Source organism: Hesperophylax consimilis, chromosome 9, assembly GCF_061612785.1.
Source record: "Hesperophylax consimilis isolate HC1 chromosome 9, BYU_Hcon_1.0, whole genome shotgun sequence".
Lineage (NCBI taxonomy): Eukaryota > Metazoa > Arthropoda > Insecta > Trichoptera > Limnephilidae > Hesperophylax > Hesperophylax consimilis.
This window is the reverse complement of record NC_142844.1, coordinates 20,002,501-20,030,475: the sequence shown is the minus strand read 5'-3', so window position 1 is coordinate 20,030,475 and position 27,975 is coordinate 20,002,501. Positions and strand designations below refer to the sequence as shown.

The 27,975-nt window shown below is 33.1% G+C and overlaps 2 protein-coding genes across 2 annotated transcripts; one reads left to right on the top strand and one right to left on the bottom strand.

Annotated features, from left to right (window-relative positions):
• Positions 1-23: 23 nt before the first annotated feature.
• TBC1D23 (TBC1 domain family member 23) lies at positions 24-3,316 on the top strand. Its single transcript, XM_089635341.1, has 2 exons — positions 24-180; positions 714-3,316. Exons 1-2 carry the CDS (start codon positions 155-157, stop codon positions 2,716-2,718), a joined length of 2,031 nt encoding a protein of 676 aa, XP_089491467.1. The 5' UTR covers positions 24-154; the 3' UTR covers positions 2,719-3,316.
• A 19,866-nt stretch (positions 3,317-23,182) lies between these two features.
• Ced-12 (engulfment and cell motility Ced-12) lies at positions 23,183-27,012 on the bottom strand. Its single transcript, XM_089635340.1, has one exon. The coding sequence runs from the start codon at positions 26,766-26,768 to the stop codon at positions 24,582-24,584; it is 2,187 nt and encodes a 728-aa protein (XP_089491466.1). The 5' UTR covers positions 26,769-27,012; the 3' UTR covers positions 23,183-24,581.
• Positions 27,013-27,975: the final 963 nt, after the last annotated feature.

The window sequence follows — 27,975 nt, the reverse complement described above, 5'->3', positions numbered from 1 at the left end:
TATCGATCTAGAGAGTGGTATATTTATGGTATTTATTCTTTGATAACAATGGTTTTATTTTGGACATAAAATAAAGAATAACGTTACTAAATTATTTGTGTTTCATGTACATTTCTATCTGTATATATGCAATTTACAAAGAAAAGTTATAACAATGCCTTTCGATGATGATAACACTTGGTAAGATAACATTTTATTACATCAATGTTAAGGAGCTGTCACTCTTACGCCATGTACTTGTTGGGTCATAAAGCAATTAAAAACATATTTAAATATTGTCTCCCCTTTTAATAAAAGCGAATAATTAAATACAATTGAAATGATTTTCCGCAGCCCGTATTGTGCAATTGGATGCGCTGATCTTGCTGTTGCTGTACCATTTCACAATTTTCACTAATGATTTGTCGAAACAGACATTTTGTACATTTTTAATGATTGAATACTTAACATAATTACGAAATATAAAATGTGATTTATATCATTCGATCAGTCATTGTGATTAGATTTCTTGTTTCTGTTTCTTGTATGTGTGACTTTGGATATTATGAATCATAAAACCTTGTGGAATCTTGCTTTGTTTGATTAAGAATAATAAAGATAACCTAATCTTATTTGTTTAAAATGTTTATTATGTGAGCATGGAATATAGTTCCCTGCATTTATGCATAGAGTATAATCTTTAAATTTATTTATATTACTTTTACTTGTTTCAGGATTATAGAATTGGAATCGGTTCTACTGGATGATTGCTCCGCAAGTGATATATATGCCGTATGCAAAGGCAAATCTATTCCAGAAACCGTGCGCGCAGATGTTTGGCAAGTATGCCTTAACGTTCACGGGAAAGGAAACCAGCTGCTAAACTTTGATGAAATATTTGACTTACCCAATCAAAACGTTCTCCGAGAAGATGTAACGACCTTCGTAGAAAAGCTGGGGAATGAAGAAGAAGACAAAGTATATGTTACGTCTGATTTAGAATCCATTATAACTTTTTATTGCAAGACCCGTAAGATTCAGTATGAGAGAAATAACGGATTCATTGAAATCTTGCTGCTTTTACTTAATCTGAAGCTCCCGTTATCAGACACATATAACCTCTTTGAAAAGTTACTCGATACTTACGTTCCAAAGAATTGTGGTAAGAATGGAACTCCATTTCATATCTTGTGGCTTTTACTTCAATATCATGATCCTGAATTATGTTCATTTTTGGACACAAAAAGAATAACACCAGAACAGTATTGTAAGGTTTGGTTCCAAAGCCTGTTTGCCGGAACTTGCAGTTTGCCTGTAGTGCAAGCCATGTGGGACTTGTATTTCCAGCAAGCCGATCCATTCTTTGTTTTCTTTCTCGCCTTAATCATGATAGTGAATGCCCGGGAACAGATTCTGTCTAAAAAAGCTGACACCAAAGAGGTGGTTATAGAATTCCTCATTAATATGCCTTGTGCTTTAGAATCTGAAGATGTGAATGATTTTTGTTCCCTCGCACAGTACTATGCCCATAAGACGCCTACTTCATTCCAAGGAGATGTGATTCCCATTATTTTTGGAGAAAACCTTCCCGTAGTTCAATCTAAATTTGTATCTCAAGCGCTGTGTATACCGGTGTCTGTCAATGAATTAGTGGAGAATGCTACCATGGAATTAACCCCTGACTCCGAAGGGGTGCGCTTCTTTTTGGTTGACTGTCGTCCCGCTGAGCAGTATAATGCGGGACACCTTTCAACAGCATTTCACTTGGATTGCAATCTGATGTTGCAAGAGCCATCGGCATTTGCCACTGCTGTTCAAGGTCTGTTAAGTGCCCAGAGGCAGGCGCTGGCTGCCCATTCTTTGGCTGCGGGGGAGCACTTGTGTTTCTTGGGATCGGGGAGGTCAGAAATAGACATGTATGCCCATATGGTGGTGGCGGCATTCTTAAAGAGAAATATTAAACATGTTTCTATGCTAGATGGAGGTTACACAGCCATACATGATTACTTCGGGGACCACATGGTCGATTGCTTGGAAGATCATGATCCATTCAGATGTTTAGTATGCGCTCCAAATACTCAATCTGAAGGAAATGATCGTCCTGTCCAAAAAGTCAATATTCCCACTGTTGATTTGTTCAGCAAACTTTCAGCAGCGATGCGAACCAAATCCCAAGAAGTGAAAGGTAAACTGATTGATTACATCGTCAATCCTAATGCGAGTTTACCCGTCATTGAAAGACATGTGTCTAAAAATGATAAAAATGGTAAACGTTACCGAAATGTAGCCCCAGTATTTAGTATAGATGAAGATAATGATGGTGACCTTGGATTTGAAGAAGCCCTTACAGAGGAAGATTATTCACAAGAGGTTGTGCACTTGAGCGAATGGTTGAAAACATCAAACATCATCAGTTATTTTAAATGTCAGGAGGTCATGATGAATGGTTACATTTACGATGCTTATTTAGTAATTACTAATAGCCATTTAATAGTTTTAAGAGATGTTGAAGGTAAAAGAGGATATGCGCAGATAAATGTGAGGCGGCCGCTATCTTCCATTGTCAAAATTACAGCCAAAAAACGTCACCCTGAACTGATCACATTTAAATACGGTATGCCAGACGGGGACACTTTAGTGATCAAAGACATGGATCGATTTCTCATTCCTAATGCGGGAGAAGCTACCAAAGTTGTCTCCAATCAAATCGTCAAACATCTTGACAATAAAAATGGATAATTGAGAATAAAGTATTTTAGCGTAGAGGGCACACAATATGCATATTAGTGTACATTTAAGTATTTTAGATCCCTGCCCAAATTTATCTCAGGTACTGACTGAGAATCTAAATAATAATATATGTTTATTGAAATTGCTTCCATAACTAAATTAATGTATATGTAGAGTCGAATACTAGGATAAATTCAACAATACCAAAAAGGAAATTGTAAAACTTAACTTCGTAAGACGATTATTGTTTTGAATGCATATTGCGTATTACTATTTATTTATTGTTTAAAAAATAATGTGCAAAAGATTATGACTTATTTGATAACAATAAAATGTTTTCTGCAAAAAAATTACCAGCATTATGCATAGTTTGGTTTTGAGGCAGTAACATAATTTATTTTTCCTTAAATAGCTGGCATTAATGATGCACTGTTTTAAGTATGTATAATATAATGGTTTGTGTAATAAAGATTGCAAGTATTGTTCCTTAATTATTTCAAGTCTTTACTTGTTTTACCCTCGATAACTAACTCAAACTACATCAGAATATAACTAGTCAAAATTTGAGTTGTGTAAAAGGTTAAATCTTGCCATTGATTAAATTATTGTCAAACAATAAATATTGTTTTTCCTTACAACAGTGTTTTTATTCTCATCCATTAGTTGGGTATTATCCACGGGGTAGAAGGAACGGATTTCTTAAGGGTCTTAAAGGGACTGTCTGGACTGCGACAGTATTGCCCTGGTGAGAGACCACTGTTCAAAAAGGAAACATTGGTTTAGTCAAATTTACTTCCCAGCTTCCCTTACCACATCCGCTTCCCCTACCCATTTTCTTCACTCTCATGATAAATCGTTTCAAGGCTAATTAAATAACTAACATCCAGACCCTCATGAGACCCAAGAAAATGGTTACTAAGTAACTTAAATTTATTAAACCCTTCAGGCTAATATGTTCGCTTTTGGGAATGACTCACATGGTCTCACAGGAGTCATTGTGTCTCCCTTACTGTTGTTGTGAGAAATATGATCTAAACGGTGTTAGAAAGAGAAAACACCATGCTTTATATTCAAATCTAGAAGTTAACCACAGAAGAATTAAAATGTACACCTTTACGCAGTGGCGGACTAAGTCCTTCAGAGGCCCGGGGCGGCAAAGATGAATGAGGCCCCTCCTCCCCTAGTTTAAGAAGTTGATGTAATTTTTTAATAAATAATCAAACTTTTTATTCAGTTCACATTTGTATGTATAAGTGTTTGTTTATTTAGTTAAAATCTTTCAATCGAAATTTAAATATGGATATGGTCGAGGAAAATAAAATACGAATCAAACCGCAAAAAAAACCAACTGGTAAAAATAAAGTAATAGGTAGTTTTTATTTTCAGTAAGTATGTAACTGTTATAGCTTATTAATAGTGTTTTCGTGCCTTCATTTTACTGAACTCCTCAATAACTTTAGTGAAATCAATTTCTTTTGAAACTTTTCTTTCAATTGAAAGCACGGACAAATTAACGAGTGGCTCTTGATTCATTGTAGATTGAAGATAATTTTTAATTAGCTTGAGTTTGGAAAAACTCCTCTCGCATGATGCAACCGTGAGGTGACATTAACAATTGTCTACTAAAATAAGTGTTTTTATATACTTTTTCACTATCAATAATTTTAGTAACAAAAACGTAAAGTAGGCGTAGTAAACGTATTGTAGCTTCTCTAGGCCAATCAATAAAGAGTTTGAGGTATGCAAAAATTCCCCCGTCGATGAAATTTTTGCAGTCACGTGGAGTATCATTTAGGGATGACGAATTACAAGAGATCCAACAAAATATTTAACGGGAAGTTAGTTATTTTTATCAAAAACTGAAAAAAAATTATAACTCTCGCTGGAAAAGTATTTCTTTCGAGAACTCTTCACATATTGTTAGTATTAATTAATATCCACCTGATTAAATAGAAATCCAACAATATTTTTGTAGGGAAAGTGTTTTTTTTAAAGGAGATTTGTTTTTTAACTCTATTGTTACCGGGAAAATTACTCCCTCCAATTTTTGATCACGGAGTGTCTTTATATTGGTGTTTGCTTTATTTAATCAAGAGATCCAACATTTTTTTCTTTTGGAACATGCTTTTTTGATATCAGTCAAAAATATCGCTCCGGAAAAATCATCCGTCCAATTTTTTTACGCAAAGTTGATGGGATAGCTATGTAAAAACGATTTCTGCAAAGATCCAACAAAATTTTGAACGGCAACCTATTTTTTAAAATTAATTTCGAACGCACGCTCATTTCGCGTGATTTTTGGATGAACGGGAGCCCGCGGGGTAAGGGGAGGGGTGGGGCTAGTCGCACGGGGGGCAAGCGAGCCGTTCGGCGCGAGATATAGCTGACCGCTGCCCGCCGAGTAAGCCGCGGTGGGGACTTGGGGAGGGGTGGGAAGCCGACTTGATGTTTTTTGTGTTTGGTTGTCCGAAAATGTGAAAAATGCATTGAATATTATACCTCAATGGAAGAATGAATGTTTTAAACAAAATCTGTTTCTATTACTGTAAAAGTGTTTTATAGTAACCATAGAATTAAATTAAATTTTACTAGTGGTTTATATGCGAAGTGCAATATAAACAAACTAAATATATATTTTTAAATTATTGTGGCATTGTAAATGAGGTTGTTTCATAATTTTCAAATTCTCAATAAAAAGCAACACAAACAGGCATTTCCGAAAGCGTTGTTAAAACCAATGAAGGAGACGTAAAGCTTCTATAATATCAATTTTAATTTTAAAATACTTGCATAATATAATGTTATTTTAACCAATTCTTTATCTTGACAACTGCCTATTTATGTGAAAATTAAATGGGTGTAGTTAGTGTGGAATAATAATATTAATTATAAGACATTATAGGTAACTACAATACAATGACAACAATTGGGATCAGTTCTTATTTTTAACGTTTTATTGTTGAATCAAAATCTATTATAATATGAAAAAAAGTTTTACACCTTAAAAACATTACTCTGCGAAACTAAAATTAGAGATCATTTACTAACTGACCAAAAAATAAAACAAAAATACAATAAAATAAGGTACAAAGGTTGATATTATTTTTGTTATTATAGAAACAGAAGATAGAAAAAATATAGAAATAGAACTACATTTTAAAATACACATTTTTTTCACAATAAGATCATAAGAAATATTTTCATACTATCTAAAATCTAGATAAAACAAATAACATGTCCCACATAATGTGTTAATTGCGAGGAAAAAAATTAAATTAGCTGTTAATATAAAAAAAAATCTGTGTTTCAAAAAAGGTTTGTTGAATTAATTCGGATGAAATAATTACGCTGCAAACTTGGATTTTTTTGAAGAAGATGGTTGTTCACTTTGCAAATCACTTTCACTACTATTGTCATAATTAAAAATATTGATGCCAATGTATTTAAGAAAACATATGGGAGGGGATCGAATAATGGGATTGACTATGGGAAACGGCGGACTAATGACCGAGCCTTTCCACGCGGTGGCTTCGGTTAGTACTAGACATGGGCAGATTCATTCAAAATAATGAATCAATTCATTCTTATTCACCTGGTCAAGTGAACTAATTCATCGAATTCATTCATTTAATTCCTTGATTCGACACTTCATTTTGGTTTTGTACCTAGATTGCTCACATTTAGGAAACTTAAAGAAAGCAATAATGAACCATTTTTTCGCATTCACATAAATGTGTTCGTTTTGAAAAAAACATTTTAAATAAACACACAAAAATATCAAATATAGGGATTTATTTTGTACATTGCAGAAGTACATTTATAACTTTACTTAGAAAACCTGTATTTGTAAGCTTTACACTTTATAGCACAGAGTTCTTAAAGCGAGGAGAGCTTTGGAGTAACTTTAGTAAAAAACAATATGTCGTTCCACAAAATAAACATATTACAAACTTTATAATAAATATGTTATTTTACGAACAAAAATAAAAAGTAATTTTACAAGTCACTAATAAAATCGTTGAGATGGGTGCCGCAAAGGACACGGAAGGCGCAGGGCGCTGGACCTGGAGAGGAATAGTCGGATGTTTATTTTTTAACTCCCATTTCTAAATTGTGGAGCAATGCATCCCTCCATCTACTTCAGAAAAGTAACACCAAAGTTCGATCCTTTTTCTGAGACATCTTGGCTATTCAATATGTTGCTTTTTCCTATAAAAAACGACAAACATCATTAAACAATACCAAAAATAAAAAGTCCCACTCGATTTTTCTTTTTTTTGCATAGAATTTTTTTGCTGGCAAACTGAATCCCAGAATAAAAATTATTATTATCTTTCTTCGTAAAACTATCTACATATTTACTACAAAAAGTAGGTAAAATATATTATTTTAGGGGCAATGAGATACGTTCTTAAAGCAATTATAAGAACTACATTATTATTATCCCACTTTTGTATATCCGACCCGTTCACCTGGAATAAGCTTGAAATAAATATATATTATATTTATTTATTTTAATGTTTGCAGGTACTTACCTCAATGGTAATTTTAAATCCATACGCCAAATAAAAACTGATTGAAAGTCTGAAATTGAGTGGCATACAATTCAGTACAAAAATACAGAAATCAAAACATATTACTTGTTATCATCACACACAATTCGACAGTCAACTGATCTCGTTTTACGTCTACAAGTAGGCAGGTACATAAAAAACATACTTATAGGAACAATAACGTAAACATCGTTTTGTTTCTAGGCGTATTGCAATAATTTTCGTACGTGGAAGGGAGAAGAATATAGGAGATACTTTCGCTTTTTTACTAGGATTCAGATTTATTTTGTGTGGTTGGTATTTCCAGCAAATGTCATATTACTTTGTAGTTGCTTTGAAATCTCGCGAACAAATGTAATATGGCGTTATGATTTTGGTTGACGACCGGTGTATTATCGTATGTATATGTGAAATAATTAAAACGAAATAAAAATTTGAAGTGTATATTTTTTTAGGTTTTCTTTAACATTAAGAGTCACTTTTAGTAATAATATAACTAAATTCGAGTATCAATTCAAATAAACATTCCATATTTACCGTGAAGCGGAATTCCAAATTTACCAAATTTTACCAAATCAAATCAAATTTACCAAAGTGTGTTATGTTTTGTTATGAATTAAATTATTAATAAAAATGTACTTTAATTATCGTTGAATGTGCCAACCCTTATCATAAAGCCACATTTTTTTATGGTTTTTACCCGGTTTCAGGGCAAATATCAATTCGTTTCAGAATTGTGTTATTAATTATTAACTTATTAACTGCCAACTTTATTTTCGATTTTAATAGAAGTATTGTCATGTTTTTTTTCTTTTCAATGTAACTATGTAAAAAAAGTTTGTTGAAAAGTGTAATCAATTTATTGATAAAATTGATGAGTTCAGATTCTTTTTCGAATAAAAATGGAATTTACAAAAAGTCCATATTGGATTTATTAATCCATAAGGAATTGTGGTTTTAAAAGCTCGAATCGAAAGCAGATATACGAAGCGTTGTCAATAAACCATGCAATTTGCCCTTTGTTAATTTTACACAGACTCTAGAAGCGGCCGTCAAACGCGTAGCGTAGTCCCGAATGGAACTAGCCCTACCCCTCCCCTTACCCCGCGGGCAGCGGTCAGCTATATCCCGCGCCGAACGGCTCGCTATCCCCCCGTGCGACTAGCCCCACCCCTCCCCTTACCCCGCGGGCTCCCGTTCATCCAAAAATCACGCGAAATGAGCGTGCCTTCGAAATTAATTTTAAAAAATAGGTTGCCGTTCAAAATTTTGTTGGATCTTTGCAGAAATCGTTTTTACATAGCTATCCCATCAACTTGGCGTAAAAAAATTGGACGGATGATTTTTCCGGAGCGATATTTTTGACTGATATCAAAAAAGCATGTTCCAAAAGAAAAAAATGTTGGATCTCTTGATTAAATAAAGCAAACACCAATATAAAGACACTCCGTGATCAAAAATTGGAGGGAGTAATTTTCCCGGTAACAATAGAATTAAAAAACAAATCTCTTTAAAAAAAAACACTTTCCCTACAAAAATATTGTTGGATTTCTATTTAATCAGGTGGATATTAATTAATACTAACAATATGTGAAGAGTTCTCGAAAGAAATACTTTTCCAGCGAGAGTTATAATTTTTTTTCAGTTTTTGCTAAAAATAACTAACTTCCCGTTAAATATTTTGTTGGATCTCTTGTCATTCGTCATCCCTAAATGATACTCCACGTGACTGCAAAAATTTCATCGACGGGGGAATTAATGCTTGGGTTAGCCTCATTTTGAACCTTTATTGACTGGCCTACTCGTTATATAATTATTATTGTGAACATGACCTGCTGACAAACTGCTTTGGCAATTTAGCGGGTATTTAAATTAAAGAATTTTTTTTTTTTAAAAAGGCTACTTTAAATATTTTTTTTAAGTTTGCATTTAAACTTATAATATTATAAGAAATATATATTTATTTCTACTAATAGATTTTGAAATCGAATTTCATTACCTTTCAAAAACAGTTTTCAGATACGTTCAGAAATATTCCATTTATTTGAATTTTATTGCAAAGCGGAAATACAAGTAAAATAAAATAAATAACTTTTGCTTTATATACACCACTATTTATTTAAATTTAAATGATGTCACAAAGGGAATTTGTAATTATTTATTTATTTTCAAAAATATTATACATACTATCAATAGTGTTGGTTGCTGGCAGGCAAAAGTTTATTTAATTTAAAACAGGTTTTTGATTTCAAATAAAGGGTTTTTGTAAACAAACTGGATGGCAACAATACTTGGGTAAATGTAAAATATAAGTTATTTATTCTGAGATTGATGATATTTTGCTCACTAAACAAGAGGAACATCACAATCTACATTAGAGGTGTGAATAACGGTTCTTTTCCGATACCTAATATAACAAATAACACCCCAACCCAATAACATAATATCATACCTGTTATTTAATAACATAGTATTCCGAGAATTTGGATAAGCTTGTAGATACGTAATAACGAACGGCATCGTTATTCGTTGCTGGGGCCGAGCGGCTGAGTCGATAATCAAATATTATATTCATATTAGGGCAGGAGAGGAGCATAAAATAAATAATGTTTATAATTTGATGATTTTTATTGCTTTCCACTTTTCTAGTGACAGTAAGGTTTCATATACATTATGAAGTACATAAAATTGTTGAATTAATTTTGAATAAATACCTCAAATAAAAAATATATATTTTTACCACTGGAGCGATTACAGAAATAAAAAATATTCTCCTTGATTGCTTGACGTTCCTGCGCGAAAAAATTTCATTCCACATTAAAAATATCTAACCGCCGAATTTGAATATGGAGACACACAAAACTGATTAAATTGATATCTAGGCAATGAATCCAACTATATTTAATCATATATTTTTATCACATATTTTTAGGATTTAGCTATTAAAAAATTAACAACTTTTTTTGTAGTTATTTAAAATATTGCATTTTTCACGTAACATGGCGATACTGAAAGTACCTATCTACCATTCTTGAACGTGCTGCAAATATACCATATAGGTACTAACGAATTATTTAAAACTAATAAATATTGTGAAATTATACAAATTTATCAAATAAATTTTACTTGCGCACGCCGTAATTTGAACCCGCGACCTCCGAATTCGTAGCCAAGGATCGTAATCTCAATCTCAACGGCGAAACAATGATCAACTATTTTGTAGTTATTTAAAATATTGCATTATTCAAGTAACATGGCGATACTGAAAGTACCTATCTACCATTCTTGAACTTGCCGCAAATATACCATATAATTATCAAACAATACTTCGTATATCTTCGGTGATCGGGAATTACCCAAATTACGTTCTTACCTTCTTAGAACTTGGAACTTCTAAGTTCCAAGAAGTTAACATTATTTCATAATTTTGTTATTCCGTGCCGTTCGTTATTCGAATTATTTAGTTATTCAGTTATTTTACAAGTCAACCGTTCCATGTCAGAACGGTCGACTTATAAAATAACGGGAAGTTATTCAATACTATGTTATGCGGTACTAGAGTAACAGGTATGCCATTATTTGAAGATACTATGTTATCCATACCTGTTAACGTTATATTAGGCACACCTCTAATCTACATGCGATTTAGAATAACTCTGCATAATAAAGCCCGGACAGAACTGCGGACTTCAGCTATAAGGTATAATCTTCACATTCATAGATGGTATTAATTTAAATATATTAGAAGAAAACATTTTTTACACAATGTGTATTAAAATATTTAAGATGAATTCATTGTTGGCGGAATACAAGTAAATCAATCAGTATATATTATAAAAGTAAGTGTACAATGTGGGTGCCGCTAAAACTCAGAAATGAGTCCCAATACGATCAAGGGAGATATATGGTGTGGTAGCCTTCTACAATTCTTCTTCTGCTCAGGACCTTGTCCGAAAGGCGTGCAAGCAGTGGCGGTTCTTCCCTTAGGTCAATTGGTGTTTGACCCCCCAAAATTATAAGACAATAATAATAATCAATTATTTGCATCAAAACAACTGGCCTTATTCTTAATTTATTTAAAATGTAACACAAAACAGTGTCGGCGGCGAGTGACAGTAGTGACATCTGTTGTCTCTAATAGAATCTTTCATTCACAAGTCCACACGATTCGCTGGGTCAATTTAAAGAATGTCCACTTTGGCATCTTCTGTCCCTATGCGCGCCAAAGAATAAACGAGATGGCACTATATTTTTCGTCGAAGTAAAAATTAGTTACCGAAGAAAGCTTAGGGACGCTTAGGTCATGACCGTGGGGGAGACAATATGATGAATATTTTACGTTTTACAGAGATGTTGACATAAACAAATTTCGGTTTTTCATTTTACACGCTTGTAATGTGTGGAACAACGGTTGTTTTTCAATTGGATAGTTCTGGAAAGGTTTGGAATAATTATTTATGTTGAATGAAACAAAACAAAAAACGTAAAAGATCATTGAAAAATAGAATCAAACTCTTATTTTATTTACTTTAATGTTGTGCACAACTACATTAAAACTTAATATCTTAAAAATAATTTGCCGTAAGTACATGGATTGTGTATTTATTTCCAATTTACTGTATTAAGTATTTAGAGTCGCGGACTCTATTAAACTATAAGACTATAACAAATTGATTTTGATAATAATATATAGCAATTTTTCACAATATCAAATAAAGATTAGTCACACATTTTATTTTTCAAATGACCTACCACGACTAGATCCCTAGAGCCGCTTCTGCGTGCAAGATGGATCGGCCATGTTCTACGACAAGAAGGCCTCTTGCATGGCATAATGGAGGGTATGACCGAGGGGACCAAGTCTAGGGGACGCCCACGCCGAGAGTACCTGGAGGACCTGCTGGTGGACGTGCGCTGCTCATCATATGCAGAAGTCAAAAGAGCCGCACAAGACAGGGAAGAATGGAAGAGGAGATTAGATGAAATTGCTGCAAACCAATCCCAGGATTGAAACCAGAGAGAGAGCGCCTTCTACTCTCCATCCATGAAGAAGGGTTCCAAAAAAACATTTAGTAAATTCATAATATAATATAAATTGTGTTCATTTACCTGATACTATATAATGAAAAAATGTTTTTTGGGAACATGTGTTCCGATATTGTGACAATACATTGGTATCTTTAAATAGTGTAAAACAAATTCAATATCCGCGTCTGTCTATGCAACGGAGTTTGATAGGGTTTTCACCATCATTTAGAGAATATCTTCCAGAAGGTTTATATAATACACGGATATAATATTTATTGAAAGTAGAGAAAAGTCAACCAATGCCGGGTACACGTCAGCTAGCAGTTTATAAAAAACTGTTCATTCATATTCTATATGTACACCTGCCAACAAACAATTCATCTTAACACACTATGAGCGGGAATGGTATTTTTACCCGCGCAGCCGACTGGTGCTTATCGGCGGGACGGGTAAAAATACCCTTTACGCCAGCTCCACTTCAAAGGCGAGGAAGGTAAAGTTACCCCATTATTTCCCACGCTTGAAGACATTACAAACTACACACACATATAACAAAAAAAGATGTATGTACACACATACTCTTGCACAGCTCAATGAGAGATTGCACGCAGTAATTAGGCAATTTTATTGTGTTAAATTTCAAAGATTGTTTGTTAGTTGTACTGGGAATATGAGTACCTAATGTTATAATCCCAGCCTATGCTATAAATCTAGGTAATTAAAGTCAACCTTTATTTCTTTCTACATCTTAATATTACTGTTAATCCTAGCCGGTGCCCCAAAAGTAAGCTATAATGGCAAACATTCATTTCTTCGGCACTTTTAAAAGGAACCCTATTATTTTGGGAAACCAATCAATGATGCAATATTCAAATTAGTCACATGACCCTTTTTTGCATCTTAGGGATTAAAGCCCACAATGCTCTCACGGTCCCAGAGACGTGGAATACTATATAAACAGGAACAAGCTGTTCCCCTAGGTTCACAATTAACATCACTTGTGCTGCTTGCACGCTGCACCTCTACGCATTATTGTCATTGTCATTAATGTACTTATCATTTAATTAAGTAAATAAGTGTACTTCTATCTAAATAAAGTAATTCAACTAAATCTATAAAGTTGTTATTGTGTGGAATCCATATATTCACCTCAAGATACTTACACACTGGAACTTGTATCACTCCAAGATACTTACACACTCACACCTGCAGATCTTACATACACATCCTCAGTGTCCAGATCTCTAAATTATATATCAACCACGAAGAGAACTTCTCGACAACCGCTCGCCGTACAGAGTTAAGTTTTTATTTACTGCGCCTCAACCGAGGGTCGTAGCAAATTGGTGTCAGAAGTGGGATTGCAAAGACATTCCCAAAGGATCTTCTGTGACGACGGAAGACTCCTACCTCATCACTTCACCGGAACAACGACGACAAGTCTGGCAGATACTCTCCTCGGAGAAACCCTTTTCGAAGGCAGGGACGGCTCTCCCTGAAATCAACCTAACTCATCGACGTGACCCTGGAGAAGAGAAGAAAACGGCAACAACGTAGATCGCGGAGACAACATCTACGGTGAACTTCAGTTCTTCAAGCAGCCAAGAATCCAATCCTGTCAACTCTAAACCCCGAGCATCGAGACCTTCACTTCTACAAGCAGTATGAACTGGCGACTCGTCCTTCTTCTACTGTAAGTCCATAAAAATTTTTGTCCTGTAGAAATTTTTACACTGTATTTTCCCAATTCCCTTATTGACAATTAATGCATTTCTTCTCGCTTATACACCGTGAACCGTGTATTAGTGAAACTCTTATATTTCTTTTCTTTCTTCAACGCGTAATAATAAATTTCGTAAAATAATTAAAATTTAATAAAAACCTTTTAAATTAATTCGCGTTAAATTCAGTTCATTTCTTTAATAATAATAAATACTTCTCAAAATGAACGATAAACCTACTTCGTCCTCTCAGGAATCCCAGGAAATGACTTTACCATTACCTGTTTTATTTAAATTTATTAAATCTTACGATGGAAACAGAGATAAACTCTGTGCCTTCTTAACTAATTGCGACCGTGCTGTATTACTAGCTCAGCCTAATCAACAGAATACGCTCCTTTCATATATATTAACTTCATTAGAAGGCCAAGCAGAAGTCATATGTGCCAATCACGTTCTCAATAATTGGTCAGAATTAAAAGATCTATTAAAAAGATCATTCGGTGAACGCAAACATTACGCACACCTACTATTGGAATTGCAAAATTGCAAACAATTTCACAATGAGAACGTATCTCAATATATTTTACGGATAGAAAATTGCATAAAAAACCTCTTAGTCTCAATTAATCAAAATAATAATAATCCCGCAGAAATGTTAGGCAGAACAGCCAGCATCCAAGAACTCGGTATGCAAACATTTATGTATGGAACTAACCCTTCCATAGCTACAATTTTGAGATCGCGCAATCCGAAAGACCTCAATGAAGCTTTTACAATATCACTAGAGGAAGAGAGAATAAATAAATTACTGAATTCCTCTAAAACTAATAATATTAATAATAAATCATGTACGATTTGCGGTAAATCGGGACATAACAATTTCAATTGTTATAAAAATAAAAATCAAAGCAATAATTCGAACTTTAATACACGTAAAGTTATGTTCGTAAAAAATAATAATAATAATTTTAATAAATCTTATAACCCAAATTCGGGATCAAGTTATAATAATAACTATAATAAAAATTTTAGTCCAAATTCGGGACAAAATTATAATAATAAAATGTGCAGGTACTGTAAAAAACCTGGTCACATAATAGATGAGTGCAGAGTATTAAAATATAAAAATGAAAATCCAAATCCCAACAACTCTGCAACTCTTAATTCGTCTTCCCTACCAAGGAAAAATGATTCAAAGGTAAATCATTTAAACTCCAGATCTGCAGTAGAATCTCGAGCCGATCTACTGTAAGTCGCGAGCTAGGCTCAAGAGTATTCAAACGTTCCATGTTAACATCTAATAAAAATTATATAAATTATTCGCCATCTCATTCAGATACGTTGCGTCATGTGGTTCTTCAAATACCTACAAATGGTATTATTTTTAAAAGACATTTTCTTGTCGACACAGGAGCAGCCGTATCCCTCATCAAGACTCACTGTCTTGGCGAAGGTACTTCCGTAAATTCGGGCAAAATTATAGAGATTAATGGCATAAGTAGATCGAAAAAATCGATCGAATCTATTGGAATGGTTCAAATTAAATTAAGTTTCGGCAATGAAACTATTATTCACGATCTCCACGCGGTGGATAGTGACTTTTTAAACCTTGGCTATGACGGAATTTTAGGGAACGACTTTTTTGAAAACAAAAATGCGAACATTGATTATAAAAATAACGTAATACGTATTAACGATTACTCTTTAAAGTTACATATTTCTGATCCTAATGAGCATTTGACTCCTATATTTACTTTATCCCCTAGATCAGAAACTCTTATTAAAATCGATATTTTAAACCCTGAAATTAAAGAAGGGATTATCGACGTAAAAATACCTATTGAAGGTGTATATTTAGCAAATGCTATAACCAAAGTAGATGCGAATAATAAATCGTATTGTACTATTTTGAATTCAACAGACGAATATGTTGACATTAATATAATGAAAATTTACTTAAAACCTATCCCAGAAAATGTTTACCATTTTAATCAAAATTCTAATAATGATGGTAAAAAACGTAAAAAATTAATTCGTGATCAAATTTGTATAGATCATTTAAATTCGGAAGAAATTAATTCCTTATTAGATATTTGCGACAATTATAATTCTATATTTTATCTCGAAGGCGACAAACTTACAGCAACCGATGCTATTAAACATCGAATTATAACAAATACTCAAAGTCCAATACATACGAAAAATTATAGATACCCTGAAGTACATAAAAAAGAAGTAAATAAACAAATAGATAAAATGTTAGAAGATGGTATTATTCAACCTAGTGTTTCACCATGGTCAGCTCCTATATGGGTTGTACCAAAGAAAAATGACTCCTCAGGAAAACCTAAATGGAGAATAGTCGTAGACTATAGGAAACTCAACGACGTGTCTGTCGGAGACGCCTTTCCATTACCTCACATTGTAGATATCTTAGATCAATTAGGTCATTGTAGATACTTCACAACACTAGATCTTGTTAGCGGATTTCATCAAATTCCTATGCACGAAGATGATATTCCAAAAACTGCTTTTTCTACTCCCAATGGACATTTTGAATATACACGTATGCCTTTCGGTCTTAAGACTGCTCCAGCAACGTTTCAACGGTTAATGAATAACGCATTAATCGGCTTACAAGGATTATATTGTTTCGTCTATTTAGATGACATTGTCATATACGCAAATTCTATAGAAGATCACTCTAAAAAACTCACAGCTATATTTCAAAGACTTGCCGATAATAATCTGAAGATTCAACCAGATAAGTGTCATTTCATGCGAAAAGAAGTAACTTATTTAGGTCATTTAATTTCAAACGACGGTGTTACCCCTAACCCCGACAAAATCAAAGCAGTCTCTGAATTTCCTATTCCCAGGAATCCTAAAGAAATTAAATCATTCTTAGGTCTAGCTGGTTATTACCGAAGATTTATTGAAAACTTCAGTAAAATTACGAAACCCTTAACTTGTCTTCTAAAGAAAGATATTAAATTTGACTGGAAAAACGAACAGCAAAATGCTTTCGATACATTGAAAGAAAAATTAACTTCTTATCCTATATTACAATATCCAGATTTCACTAGAGATTTTGTTTTAACTACTGACGCCTCAAATTATGCAATAGGTGCAATTTTGAGCCAAGGAAAAGTTGGAGAAGATTTACCAATATCTTATGCGTCCAGAACTTTAAATAAAGCAGAAGGTAATTATAGTACCTCTGAAAAAGAACTTTTAGCCATTGTTTGGGCTGTAGGACATTTCCGTCCTTACCTTTTCGGAAGAAAATTTAAAATTTACACTGATCATAGACCATTAAAATGGTTAATGAATGTTACCAATCCCAGTAGCAAATTGTTACGTTGGCGATTAAAACTCGAAGAATACGAATACGAAATAGAATACAAACCAGGCAGAATAAATTCTAATGCTGATTGTTTGTCTCGTATTCCAATAAACATTGTAACAGAAGATGAAAATTCACCTTCTCAAGATATTATTGATCTTTTAAACGAACCATGTCTCGACGAAATAAATGTCGATGATTTAGAAACTTATCTTAATAATTTACCTACAAATAATTTAGAAATAGATGATACTCTATCACCAATACCTTTAGAAAATAATATAAATAATGATACTTACGAAAATTACGTGAAATTTTATTCTAATAAAAATGAACCAACTATTTTTAGTTTTAATGAACATGATTCATTCTTTATAAATAATATGTCAAAATATATGGCATACCCAACTTCTATCGATCTAGATGATCAAAACCCTTTCTGTGCTGAAATATTATCCAATTGTTCAGACACTGACGAACTTTTAGAAATACCAAAAAATTTATATGGTATTCATGAATCAAAATCAACAGATAATAAGAAAACTTACTTTCATTGCTTTACCAAAACTCATTACTTCGACAAAGCAACTCCTAAAGATATTTTCCTAACACTTAAAAATTTAAGATCTAAACTTATTGAAAAACGTGTAACTGAAATTACGTTACCGAACTTCCAAAACTCATTTGATTCCATTCCTTTTATAAAAATAAAGGAAATTATTCAATATCTTTTTAGGAACTTAAAGATTAAAATCAATATTAATCACAATAAAATCATTAACCCTTCAACTTCTCAAATTCCCGTAATATTAAAAGAATGTCACGATAGCCCTATGGCCGGACATCCAGGTTTCTTCAGAACCTACAGTCGGATCAAAGAAAGATACCGATGGGAAAAAATGAAAGATGATATAGAAAATTATGTGAAAAATTGTATCCACTGTCAGAAAAATAAAACTGACAGGAGAGCATATAAAGCTCCAATGGAAATCACTACCACTTCCACGGAAGCTTTTGAAAGAATTGCGGTCGACATAGTCGGACCACTTAATGAAACTGTCAATAATAATAAATACATCGTCACATTTCAAGACGATCTTACAAAGTTTTCTCAAGCTTATGCAGTTAACTCTACAGAAACAGAAACTGTAGCTGATTGCCTCGTTAAATTCTTTTCTCACTATGGAATACCTAAGTCAATCCTCACAGATCAAGGTGTTCAATTTACTAGTAATTTAATGAAACATCTTACCAACCTATTTAAAATAAAACATTTGAAAACTACCGTTTATCACCCACAAACAAATGGAGCACTAGAACGCTCTCATTCTACCTTAAAGGATTATCTTACTCATTATATAGATAGCGACCAAACAAATTGGGACGACTATATCCCTCTAGCTATGTTTTCATATAATACAAGTACTCACTGTACAACTAAATTCACTCCTTACGAACTTGTCTTTGGACATAAACCTATTTTACCAAGCTCTTTAGAAAACCCAGATTCAAACCCAACTTACGAAAGTTATCTTAATCAATTAAAGTATAAATTCGCCATTACCAGATCACTTGCCCGTGAAAGAATCGGACATGCCAAAGAGACATCCAAAAAATATTACGATAGAAATGTATCGAATAATATTTATAAAATTAACGACTTAATATTAATAAAAAATACTAATAAACCTAAATCATTAAGCAAGAAACTTATTCCTAATTGGAAAGGACCGTACAAGATTGTACAGGTTCATAATAATCATAATGTTACCATAAGAATGGAAAATAATTCATTAAAAAGATTCCATGTTAACAGAATTAAGCCATATCGCGCTTTCTCTCCTGTTCCAGGTCCTCCAAGACTATTTTAATTCTTTCCCAAGACGTCCAACCAATAACCACTGGAAATGGACTCTTCTTCGATCAAATTGGAAAATTAAAAGTTTATAATGATGATTGGAAAGTTATTACCTACTTAAATATTAGTACCTTCCCTAGACAAATACGAATTTTAGAAGATAATTATGCTTTAACTAAAAGCACATGTTCCAAATATTTATCATACGTACCTAACGACAATTGCAGAGATCTTTTAAAACCTGTTTTTAATACTATTAAAAAATGTAAAACTAAATATGAATCAATTACACACCTTGTTTCCAACCAACGCACAAAACGCGGTTTAATCGATGGTGTTGGAAAAATATTTAAAGCTGTTTTCGGAACCCTCGACTCCGAAGATGCGCAATATTATGATGATGCGATTGAACGCGTCATGTCAGATGACAAACATATTTATAATCTGATGAAAGAACAATTACAAGTCACCAAATCGACTCTCATAAATTTCAATTCTACCCTTACTAAACTTAACTATGACGAATATACTATGAATAAAAATATTATAAAAATAAATAACTATTTTAAGGAAGACCACGATAAAATGAATATGCAAGAAATTAAAAATATACTTATCTCGCAAACAAGCTCTTTATTCGAAACAACCGAATACTTTTATGAACAAATTGATTCCTTAATCAATGCTATTTTATTTTCTAAACAAGGAATTTTACACCCAGACATAATTACTCCTCAACAACTTTACTTCGAACTAAACTCTAATATTAAACATTTACCAAGCGGAAAAGAATTCCCCTTAAGTTTAAAACTCGAAAATATTCATTCTTTAATCGATATATCAGATTTAATTGCTTATTATATTGATGATAAACTCATCTTCATAACAAAAATACCTTTAGTAACTTCGCAGGAATACAACCTATTTCATGTAGTTCCTCTACCTGTTCCAAATATTGATATCCCTAATACCTTCTCCTTAATTATTCCTAACCATAAATATTTAGCAATCACAAAGGACAAATCTTTTTATGTGTACCTTGATAATTTTAAGAATAATTGTAAAACTATTACCAATGAAAATTTTGTATGTAAGGATCTAGATGTGTTATCCACTCTCTCCGATCCAATATGCGAGACAATTTTATTGTCTGCTTATATTAATGAAATACCTAATGAATGTTTTAGTAGGATCATCAAAGGCAACATAATCTTATGGCAGCCTATAAAAAATAATAAATGGATTTTTACTTATTCTCATCCTTCTAAAGTAACTATCGACTGTAAAGATAGAAATAATATTTTTGATATCAAACTATTACATACTGGAATATTAACTTTAAATTCAAATTGTAGAGCCTATGCAGGTCTCACACAATTAATTGCAAAAAGTAATCTCATCACAGAATATGTTAACCCTATTCCAACTTTAAACATTGTCGACGACAATTGTTGTAATATGAAAAAATATAATGAAACCTTAAATGAACTTGAACCGATAAACTTAATTAACTTACAACACGATGACATTAATTTGGCATCTCATAAAATCGATCAATTCAATGACGATCTTAAATCATATAATTCAAAGCCACTCATTATTAAACATTCAACAAAATTTCAAATATTTATTTATACGTTATCTGCTATGCTAACTATTTTTATTGTTTACAAACTATTGAAATGTTGTAAATTCTTTAGAATAATTAATTCTTACTTTTTAAATAATGACGACGATAATAAATGTTGTGTCAGGATATATAATCAATGTAACAATCCTAGACGATCCTCTACAAGGATCCAACCAAGTATGACATTCAGAAATTTAACAAATCTGGAAAACGAAGATGTACCTCTTCAAGAACTATCTTCAAGTGAAAATAATTTGAAGTATAATTACAGCAACTAAACTTAAAAAACCGTTGCTTTCATTTTAAGGGGGGAGATATGTTATAATCCCAGCCTATGCTATAAATCTAGGTAATTAAAGTCAACCTTTATTTCTTTCTACATCTTAATATTACTGTTAATCCTAGCCGGTGCCCCAAAAGTAAGCTATAATGGCAAACATTCATTTCTTCGGCACTTTTAAAAGGAACCCTATTATTTTGGGAAACCAATCAATGATGCAATATTCAAATTAGTCACATGACCCTTTTTTGCATCTTAGGGATTAAAGCCCACAATGCTCTCACGGTCCCAGAGACGTGGAATACTATATAAACAGGAACAAGCTGTTCCCCTAGGTTCACAATTAACATCACTTGTGCTGCTTGCACGCTGCACCTCTACGCATTATTGTCATTGTCATTAATGTACTTATCATTTAATTAAGTAAATAAGTGTACTTCTATCTAAATAAAGTAATTCAACTAAATCTATAAAGTTGTTATTGTGTGGAATCCATATATTCACCTCAAGATACTTACACACTGGAACTTGTATCACTCCAAGATACTTACACACTCACACCTGCAGATCTTACATACACATCCTCAGTGTCCAGATCTCTAAATTATATATCAACCACGAAGAGAACTTCTCGACAACCGCTCGCCGTACAGAGTTAAGTTTTTATTTACTGCGCCTCAACCGAGGGTCGTAGCACTAATATATTTTTATGACGTGTTATAAATTCATTGGACCTTTATTCTTATGAGATAATCCGGAGGATGTTATTACAATAATCATTTCCTGAATGAGAGATAACACAAAAATTGTTTAGCAATTGAGTGGCGCTAATATACACGTGCTTTAGTTATGTTATGATATACAGAGTTACAAAACAGACGTGTTTTTTTTAGTGGAATTTATTTAATTGATATTTTCTTTTACCCTTCAAAAATGTCTTCAGATAATAACGAAAGTGATGAGGAAATATTCGCCGATAATTTTTCTGCCCATTCTGGTGAAGATTTAGCTGAAGCGATATATTATTGCGCTAATCGCAAAAACATCCGCTATAGGCTATTGTTTGAAGCGCCCGACTACAATGTGTTAATATAAAAATAAGCATAATGTGCAAAAAGTTTTTTTTGTTTTTAAATAATTAAATTAGCACCATCTCTGAATGTGAAGATTATAATTTATGTTACGTTTACCCTTGGAGGAAGCATTGACCATTGTAATAATAATTTTATAGTTGGAACGCAAATAATAGTAGGAGCTATCATTGAATTATGATTTATTTAGAAAATACATGATTGTGTAAAACAAAATAGATTTATTCCTTATAATAAAAATACAATAAAAATGCTTTGACTAAAAAATAAAATAAAATTTGGGCATTACGACTAGGAAAGAACAAACAAAAAAATAAAATTTGGTAATACATTAATTCTTTGTAAAATAAGTATAATATTATTACTAACCATATAATTTACTTATTCTATCTTTCTAATACACAATAATAAAACCTGACTTGCACAAACATGAATAATTATAAAGATTAATCTTACAATTAAAATACATTTTGGAAATTTTGTCAATACAGCCTAAGATGGTATCTTTTTGTAAATATGACACTAAATAATATGTTTGCATTAGTTTAGACCTCACCCAATCAATTATTGCTACTGTGCCTCGCCTTAATTTATATTCTAAACTAAACATTTCTTTCAGTCGTGAAGAACTCCACATCTGTTACCTTCCATTAGCCAACTTCAGAGATATTTTTTACAAGACAATTAAAATTAGCTCTTTTAAAATCTAATATCAGATTTGAATATTACATACTTAACTCCTGAAGCTAATTTGTTAGGTTTTGCAAAAAAAAGCTAATACCCGTAGAGTCAATTTGTTCACTTTTCGGAACAGCTCATATGATCTCTTTGAAATCATTGTCTCCGTTTCTGTCATGGTTAGAAATATGATCTAAACGGTGTTAGAAAAAAAAAACACCACGCTTTATATTCAAATCTAGAAGTTAACCACAGGTTAACACACTGAGAAAAATTTATGATTTTATGAAACGACAAAAAAGTGACATTGCAATAATGTTTTACATTTGTCTAATAAAATATGTTTTTTTTTTTCATTGTTAGTAATTTTAGTTAAATGTTTAGACGAAAAACGTAAGGTGAGCCATTTTTAAAACTTTTTTTATGTTAAAAATTTTAATACATATATCAAAAATAATATGTTTATTTCTAATAACATTTGAAAGCTTATTTCCATAAATATTCCATTTATTTGGATTTTATTGAGAAGCGGAAAAACACAACTGTATGCGACTGAATCACACTAGCTGTAAAAGAATGTGGTGATGAAATGTCGATGACAGAGAGTCCAGCTTTGTAAAGGTTAACTACAGTTAATATAATGTATTTTTAAACATATTATGAATAATGAAAGCTTGGAAGTATCATCAAAATTTTACAGCCCTTATACAGTGGATAAAATGAGGCGGTCAGCCAGGGCCGGCCCTGAGCCATGCGGTACCTGGCACGAGTACAGTTTTGGCCCCCCTGTCAAAACCAGTGGACGCCTAGGTAGGTGATCACTGTAATCAATAATTTTCGGATGATTTGTATTTTTGTGTAGGGCCGTTTTAATGAAAAATAATCTCAAGGGCGATGTGTTAGGATTGTTAGGTCTTAGGCATTATCAGCGCCTTGGCAATTTGGCACCCGGAGGACACTGCTCCAATTGCGCCCCACATAGGGCCGGCTCTGCAGTCAGCACAGAAGTGACATAACCCACTAAAATGTCGAGCTGAGATAATTGCGTTTAAAGTTATGAAATGTGGAGGTGGTTGAAGCAAAAGCTGCGACAGAAAAGGTGTACACAATTCACAGCGAAATTATATTTTTTGGTTGATCTATCCACTCATTATTTAACCTCTTGAATGCCAGCGTATCCTTAAGGATATGTTTAAAAAATTATTTTTGTGAATATAACTAGCTATTTTGAGGAAATACATTAAAATTACATACGGTAGGTTATATATTTTTATAAATATTATTAAACACATTATCTGGTAAGATGGTATAATTTACATACACATAATTTTGCAAAAAACTAAGTTATGACGAAAACAGAATCAGATGGCGCACAATGAAAATTTTGCATAGCGTACCAATAATTAAAGCCACTAGGAGTGTTAACTTCAGATAGGAATTTTTGTGGTTTACCTCACTTCTGCGCTGACTGCCTCAAATATAATAATTGTAATATATGTAAAAACGATATTGGTCTTAATGGTTTGAAGAGTTTTGGAATGATTTTAGACCATCAATGTAGTAATAATTTTTTTTAAATAATGAGTCAGTTGAAATTAATCAATACTCTATGATAAAATGAATATCTTTAAGCAGTTATTTCAGTACTGTAATATTATATGTCTACATTAAATAATGAAATGCTTCACTTTAAATCATAATAAAAGTCATAGTTGTCTGGTTCAGGGGGGATTGGCGGAGGATCCTGTGGAATATCGATTCCCTCTGCATCTAAAAGCCTCAGTTTTATATCCATAGAAAGCAAAGTTTCCAAATCATTTTCACACATTTTGCTGACCATTTTACTTCCCAAGAGAGCATTTATACCGTCAGTCCAGTAATCAAAGACTTGTTCATCAGGTGCTACAAAGTCCAGCGAAGTAGTGTCGGTGGAATCAATTGTGATTGAAAATGCCAACTGATGAGGAGTTTTTCTTCCACGAACGTCTTTGATGTGCGGACACTCCTTTCCAATGACGAGCCCCTTGATATCAGATACGGCTAGCTTATTTCCAAGCTCTTCTAAGTTGGGGTTACTCTTTTCATCGCAGTCTCCGTAGTGGATAACTTTATGATTGGGTGAAAGACGAACGAACCAGAATTTGTCTTTGATCCTCTGTCCCCTCATGGAATATTTGGTGAACCTGGTGCCGTCAACCAGTAAACCGAGTCGCTGCTGTTTTATAAGGCTCATTATCTCCGGTGTTATCTGCTCCTTGAGTTCCACAATGGGTCTCGCGTGAGACTCCCATTCTTCGCGATTAGTGCGTTCCTGCTGCCATATTTGTGTAATTTCTGCATATGTTAATTGCTGTATTTTTTGTTTGAATTTATCAAGACCCATCGGTTGGGCTAATAGCGCTCTGTGTATTTGTTCCCTGACAACACTAAACACTTTAATAAAATCTTCAGTTGTAGCTCTCATCTCCTTCCAGGTCTTGTTTAATACAATAATGCAGATGCAGAAGAATTCTTCAAACGGATGGTCGTGTGTAAAGAACATGGGGTGATATGTTTGTCCCTGTTCACTGGGAGACTCTTTGATCCTTAAAATATCACTCAGTAGTTTGACTAACTCAATACTTGTCCTCCCAAAGGGACACTCATGCTCATCAGTCCTGCAACTGTTCTCCAACACCACCTTTGTGTATGATTCTGTGTGATTTCTGGCAAAGTAGATCATACAGTCCAAAGACAACATGCCGGGGGTATTGTCCTCTCCAAAGTCTACTATTGGGTTCATGTCATTTTTAAATCCAAGTTTTTTGTAATCTTTGTATCCCATTTGCCTCCTGGCGCTGACGTCTAGGCTAGTGTTGATACCTTCATTTTCAAAGGCGATGCGTCGCAGTTCTTTTAATTTTTCCAGGGCATCTGAATCCTGCTGATCTATTTTGACCATTCGTTGTTCAAGTAAGCTTAGAGTGAGTGTTTGTAGAACGTAGAGCTGGTGGGCCATCTCAGTGCCTACATTTCCAGGAGCCTGTATGACATGACACCAAATAACATTTCGTACTTGCTTTGAACACAGAGTTGCAGACATAACTTTACGTTTTGATAAATCAGCTTTTACAAATAAAGCGTTGATTAGCGCAATGGTGTTTTGTTGTATGACTTGGTTTTCAGCTGACGATTGCAGATGCATGACTAAATTGGGGATGGTTATTTCTTTCTCGACATAGCTACTTTTACTGCTGCTGTTCAATACCACATTCTCTAATATTGAGAGACATGCTTGAACTACTTTTGCATCTTGAGCTACAGATTGATTATTCACAAAGCTTGCAATCTTTCCGATAAATGGTGTTTCCAGGATATCCCACGATATTACGCCATGATCCATCAGTTCCACGAAGGATGACAGCGCATGAGCGAGGGCTGCCAATTTAAATTTGTTGCCTTCGATGTTTGTGACAATCAGGGATAATCCTTTTTTATTAATAAATTCCAGGGCAAAGGTAATATCAGCACTCAACTGAGAGAGCTTCTCCAGGGCCGCCGTTTTGTCATCATTGTTTGAATTAATTTTATATAGGATTTCTTCGACCGTTTTGGATGGTGACTGTTCCAGGGTCAAAATAGATCCATTTTTTATTTCATTTCTATTCTTTTCCGTAATATAATTTTTATTATTATTTTCTGAAAATTGCAGAGCATAATGCTCAGCATTGAGGAGTGCCCAAGAGTTACACAGCTCTTGAATTATGCCATTTAAAGGTGTACGCTGGTTAAATTCAATGAGCAATGGAGCTTTATCAGGCTCATTGATCATTTGCACTGCAATCTTCACAATATTAGAATCCTTCATGATTCCGGCACTTTTTCTACTCATTTACTTAAACTGGTTGTTCATTAAATCTTTGTTGGTGGGGTTAGTGGGAAGTTAACAATTTAATCCACATAATTCAAGAATTATTTTAGTATTGGTCATAGAAACACGGAACGAGTAAATTTAATCACTTTTAAGAATATAAAATATAAACACAAAATAATTTTAGACAACACCCAATCCTTATTCAGAATTCAGAGATAAATCATCGCCAATGAGACCTTAGAACAATAATGAAACAACTGATACAGTGTTGTCCTGAAATTATAAGCTTTACAGACATTTAGTTTAAAGCTTATTATTTCAGGTTAGCTGTGTGTCAGATGAATCTTTGTGGTTCTGAGGTCACGAAATAGTAGATGCAAAAGTGTATAGAAAATGTCAAAGGTAGATTGATGATTGTAAATTGTAAATATTGGATATTATTTTTTATAATATCCTACCACGGATTGGCATAGATGGCAGTGCATTAGCACATCAGCGCTATAAGCAGATGAGCTCTATCAGCAGTCCAACTGGTCCAGCACCGCACTCGCATGACAACAGTATTTATTTAACAACGAATAAAGAGTAGTAACAATAAAATCAGGAGCAGGTAACGATTTTCAATACTTGCAATTCTGAGAAGCTTTTTTATAGAGTTGTGTAGAGAAAAACTAAAACACAAAATCAAACGAAATATTTTTAAAAATTAAAGTGAAATTAATGTCAATATGGAACTTTGAAATGGACATAATTGAAGCTAAATAGAATAATAAAAGCAACAGCGTAAAGTACAAAGTAAAAAGTACAGGTGGTATTATACCCGGTCGGTATTTTTTGGAAAATTACAACTTTACTGGATTCTTCATACTTCTACTTTTTGTAACTGAAAAAGTAACAACTAGCCCCGAAAAACTTTGGTAATCGCTGATCTGCCGATTTTTTTTTTATCTGGCAATCATTTTCAAGTAATTTTTTAAACACTTAAAAAATAAGAATACAAACATTAAATGGTTTTTAAAAAATTGTTATCAAGTTTAATTTGAGTAATATTTCCATACTCCGCTTACTTCTTAATACGCAATTTTTTTTTAAATAAAATTTCTTTTAATCTTAATTACTACAAGATCGGCTATTTATGTGGGGGGAGATTGTAAAGTTCCATTTTTTCAATCAAAGTTCAAAATTTCCCTCTCAAAAGTTGTTTTGCCGACATATTGGGTTTTGT

Coding starts and splice junctions, on each gene's coding strand:
- TBC1D23 (XM_089635341.1), top strand. CDS start 155: ATGCCTTTCGATGATGATAACACTTG. Junction 181..713: donor TTCGATGATGATAACACTTG/GTAAGATAACAT, acceptor TACTTGTTTCAG/GATTATAGAATTGGAATCGG.
- Ced-12 (XM_089635340.1), bottom strand. CDS start 26,768: ATGAGTAGAAAAAGTGCCGGAATCATGAAGGATTCTAATATTGTGAAG.